Consider the following 4542-nt stretch of genomic DNA (forward strand, 5'->3'; position numbering starts at 1 on the left):
CTCGCCCACAGCACACGGCCCCTCCCCAACACGCCCTGTCACACCAGCTTCTCCCTCGGGAGACCCTCACCCATGGCACACTGGCTTTGGAGCGTGGCACCCCCACACTGGCAGCTTTGCCCGGACGGCTTCTCAGACCGTGGCAGCGCCTGCAGCTCATCACAGTGGGAGCTGCCTCATGCCCTTCCCACCTGGGGGCGGCTGGGGGACATGAGCCACCCCCAGGTGCACCTCCCTCCCTGCCCTCCCTGGGCCAGGGTCCCGAGGGGCGTTGGGAGTGCCCTTCATGTCAGCGCATCAGCGAGAAGACAGGACAGAGGCCGGATCAACAGATGAGCCCTGCCCAGTGACCTCATAGCCGTCACTGTCATTGTGCCCAAGGGAGAGGTGCCAAACTAAGCTCCCGAGCCCCAGACAGCTGGTGACCTAAGAGGCTTTGGGGTTTCAATCCAGCTTCCGCCAGTGTGCCCTGAGACTTAAAGGTGTAGGAACTTGTTTCCTGATGAAGAACGAGTTTCAGGGACCAGTAGTTGGTGTAATGGCTATGTCTCTGGACTCCCACGTAGTCAACTGTGGTTCAAGTCCCAGGTGCGTGTGCGTGCGTGCCCAAGATCCCAAGAGGAGAGGGGAGGAGAAGGGATTGCGGCGTGACCATCCCCCCTGAGGGTGATTTCTTGCTTTCTGTCTCTCTGTCTCTCTCTGTCTTTCTGGTGAGCTCACGCACCCTATAGCAAAGACCTCTCCAAAAAAGGAAACAGAATGTGTTTCCATTGCGTTTAAGCTGACCTGGGGGGTAAGGGCAGAGCTAGAGGAGCACCTGCAGGCCGGCTCAGGGAGGCCGCTCCTCACGGTGGGCAGCAGCTCTCCGCTCAGCCACGGTGCCGACCAGTCTCAGCGGGCGGTGGCCAGACGTCCCTGAGTTCAGGCACAGACTGCTCACGTTGTGAACTGGCTCCTCGCAGTGTCCTGGTGTGTGGCTTAGCGTGTGACGAGGTCGCTGTGCGTGGCCCCATGGTGGCGGATGAAGGAGCGGAGGGCCGTGGGCAGCCCTCGTGGGGCCTGCTCCCACCCATCCTCGCAAGGCCTGTGCTTCCCAGGCGCCGTACGCGTCACCACAGTGCACTTGAGCAGTGCCTGCTCTGGGCTCCGGGCCGGCCAGCCACGACAGGCGGGGCCACAGGCACGTGTACTGCCCTTTGCACGCTCACGTATCCGGACCTCCTGTCTGTGCTGGCTTTTCAGCATTCATGACACTCCTTCACTGAACGGTCTTTAAGGCTTTGCAGTGGGGCACGTGCACTCGTCACAGACGGAGAGGGGGAGAGCAGTCAGCCCCGGGAGGCCGCTCCGCTGTCCTCCTACACTCCTAGAATTTTGGGCATGAACACACAAGCCCTGTGTGATTTTCTTTGTTTTGTTTTGTTTTTTTTCCTTTTCTTTCTCTCTCTCTCTTTTTATTTTTCCCTTAAAGTGTATGTGCTCTCTGGAGAGATAGACAGAGAGACAGAGAAAGAGAGACATAAAGTGAGAAATCACCCCCGGGGGGTGCATGCCACAACCCTGCCTCCTCCATACTCTCTCAGGATCTCGGGCACACACATGCGCCTGGTGTGAGTTACAAGCCGAGGCCAGGACTCGAACTGCGGTCGGCTGTGTGGGAGTCTCGCGATGTGACCACTGCACCACCTGCTGGTGCACCCGTGTGAATTTGAAGCCACCAAGTCCAGGACTTGAACCCCGGCCGCCCACGGGAGCCCAGTGCCCTCACCACCGCACCGCCGGTCCCCACACTGTCCCTTTTAAGTGCAGTGGTCCGAGCCCATGAAGCATCTCTCTGAGGAGCACGCTCACGCGGCCGACCTCCCGTGGCTGGGGCTCGCATTGTGCACATCCGTCTTGAACACACTCACTGGACATTTAGGGAACGCGTGGGGCACCGCCTCAGTCTGATCCAGGCGCAGAACGGCTGTGGCTGCTAAGGACCTGCGCCTTCTGGAGGGTCTTGGCGTTTACTGCCGACTTGCCTTATAAAGCAAGGTCTGCCCAGCTGCAGCCACGGGCTGGCTGCTCCTTGGCAGTCTGAGGCCACTCCACAGGCCCAGGTTCGAGTCCCCACCTACTCTGGAGAGCCAGGCATGGTGGTGTATGTCCGCGGTCCCAGCTACTAGGGATGCCGAGGTAAGGAGGCTGGTGACAAAATGACCCTTGCGGGAGGTCCCAGCTTTGTCCTCAAGAATGTCCAGCCCAGCCCATTCTCAGAGCAGTGAGGGGCTGTTTCCTGTGAGCTGCTGGGTCTTCTTTGTCCCCACCCACACATGGGTGTCCACACGTCTGTCCTGGTCTTACTGCAGGGGCCAGAACCACCAACGTGATCGAGCCCTCACGTGGGCCAGGACCTGTCGGAGCCATCTCCCTGCAGCTCACCCTGGTGAGTGGCTGAAGTGTGTGTCCCTCCCCTGGGGTGAGGGCAGAGAGGACAGGACCCACCTGGGGGAAGGGTGTGGAGCTGTGTCAACAGCCCGCAGAGGCCCACCCCTCAGGGCACGGTGCCCTGGCCTTGCTCCGGAGCTGCCTGGTCTCCCGCTCTCATCGAGAAAGCAGGCTCAGAGATAGTTTTCTTCCTTTTTAGAGAGAGATTTTTGCCAAAGAGCACATGTGCTAGCTGGAGTAACAGAGAGAGACAGAGAGCGAGAGTCCCGGGGGGTGGCCGAGCTGCAATAGCTTCCCCTCCACTCTCCCCTTGGCATTTTGGGCACCACGCACACGCGCCTGGCGTGCTTCGAGCTGACAGGGCTGGGCGTCGGACAGTGGCCAGCCAGGTGGGGTTGCTCTGGCCGCTGCGTTACCTGCTGACTTAATCGTGCAGTCGTCCTGGTGTGCTCATGGCGACGAGGCAGTGGGATGGAGTTTATGAGGAGCTGCCACTTCTTGGCCTGATTCCTGGGAGGTTCGAAAGCTCTCCCACGGTTGCAGACCCTGGAGGGCTGGGCACCCTCGTCCTCAAGTTTGGGGTTCACCTGGGATGCGAGCAGCATAGAGCTGAGGACCTGCCATGAAACTCGCGTGCTCCGAGACCCACCCGCGCGCCATGGCCCTGGGTGCTCTGAGCCCCGTCTGCACACCGAGGCCCCGGGTACTCCGAGCCCTGCCCATGCGCCGTGGCCCTGGGTTCTTTCCAGAAGAGCACCGCACGACACGAGTGTTCCTGAGCGTCCTCTGGGAGGCTCCGGGGCCTCGTGTCACTGCAAGGAGCCACAGGGAGGCCATGTCCTGAGCAGAGCGGGTGTGCCCCTGTAGAATGGCAATTCCTCACGAGGGGAGGGCTGGTGCCCGCTTGGCACCCAGGGCCACCCTTGGGGCACAGAGAAGTGGGTGCGATGGGGCAGGTCTGGGTGGTGAATGCAGAGTGAATCCCGGCCTTGGGGCTGGGAAACACTCCAGGCATTTGTGTGTGCATGCCCGACCCCGCTGGGGGAGAGGGGAGGACAGCCCCACGCTGTGTGGACTCAGGCTCATGGGCTCTCTCCCTCCCTCTCTCTCCCTCTCTCTCTCTCTCCTTCTCTCTCTCACTATCTCTCACTCTCTTTCTCTAACTCTCTTTCTCTCTCTCTCTCTTTTTCTCACTCTCTCTCTCTCTCTCGGCATCGCACACACTCTTTGGCCCCCCCCCGACCCTCTCTCTCTCTCCCTCTCTCTCTCACTCTTTTTCTCTCTCCCTCCCTCTCTCTCTCTCACTCTCTCTCTGTCTCCCTCCCTCTCTCCCTCTCTCTCTTACTCTCTCTCTCTCTAACTCTCTCTTTCTGTCTCTCTCCCTCTCTCCCTCCCTCTCTCTCTGTCTCCCTCTCTCTCTCTCACTCTCTCTCTAACTGTCTCCCTCCCTCTCTCCCTCTCTCTCTTTCTCTCTCTCTAACTCTCTCTTTCTGTCTCTCTCCCTCTCTCCCTCCCTCTCTCTCTCTCTCTCTCTCTCTCTCTCTCTCTCTCTCTCTCTCTCTCTCTCTCTCTCTCTCTCTCTCTCTCTCTCTCTCTCTCTCTCTCTCTCTCTCTCTCTCTCTCTCTCTCTCTCTCTCTCTCTCTCTCTCTCTCTCTCTCACTGTCTCTCTCCCTCTCTCCCTCCTTCTCTCTCTCCCTCTCTCTCCCCCTTGTGTCCCAGGTGGCCCCGCCCTCCAGACACACCCTGCACCACACCTGGGCTGGCTGGCAGGTGTCTCCCAGCATTTCAGGCCTGGGAAGGATGAGTTTCTACCCGCCCTGAGGGTGTCCCTGGCCCTGCCCCGCCCCTTGCCTGCAGTCGCTCCCCCACAGGGTCACCCACGCAGCCCTTCAAAGACGCACAAGGACCCTCGTAAGGGGACCAGATTTTACTTCGTTTCTGAAATCATTTCCAGCTGAGGAAAGTCAGTGGCAATTGGAAGTGAACCCAGCAGAGCGCGCAGCGGCTCCCCGTGCGGCTCCCCGTGCGAGGAAGCGTGAGCAGGAGCGCGCTGAGCACCTGTAGGTGAGCACGGGCTGAGGCGTGAGGCTCAAACGGCAGACTCCTGGGCC

At 60.2% G+C, this 4542-nt stretch overlaps 1 protein-coding gene across 1 annotated transcript in view; it reads right to left on the minus strand.

The window, feature by feature from the left end:
* The window catches only part of GRTP1 (growth hormone regulated TBC protein 1), a 39318-nt gene that overhangs the window by 33417 nt on the left and 1359 nt on the right, over positions 1 to 4542 (minus strand). Inside the window, exons 3-5 of the mRNA XM_027776192.1 lie at positions 4363 to 4489; positions 3080 to 3242; positions 2847 to 3017 (exon numbers count right to left, since the gene is read on the minus strand). Of these exons, the coding sequence (XP_027631993.1) occupies positions 2847 to 3017; positions 3080 to 3242; positions 4363 to 4489 (461 nt within the window). The remainder of the gene's footprint in view (positions 1 to 2846; positions 3018 to 3079; positions 3243 to 4362; positions 4490 to 4542) is intronic.

Source organism: Tupaia chinensis, unplaced genomic scaffold, assembly GCF_000334495.1.
Source record: "Tupaia chinensis unplaced genomic scaffold, TupChi_1.0 Scaffold000644_1, whole genome shotgun sequence".
NCBI classification, from domain to species: domain Eukaryota; kingdom Metazoa; phylum Chordata; class Mammalia; order Scandentia; family Tupaiidae; genus Tupaia; species Tupaia belangeri.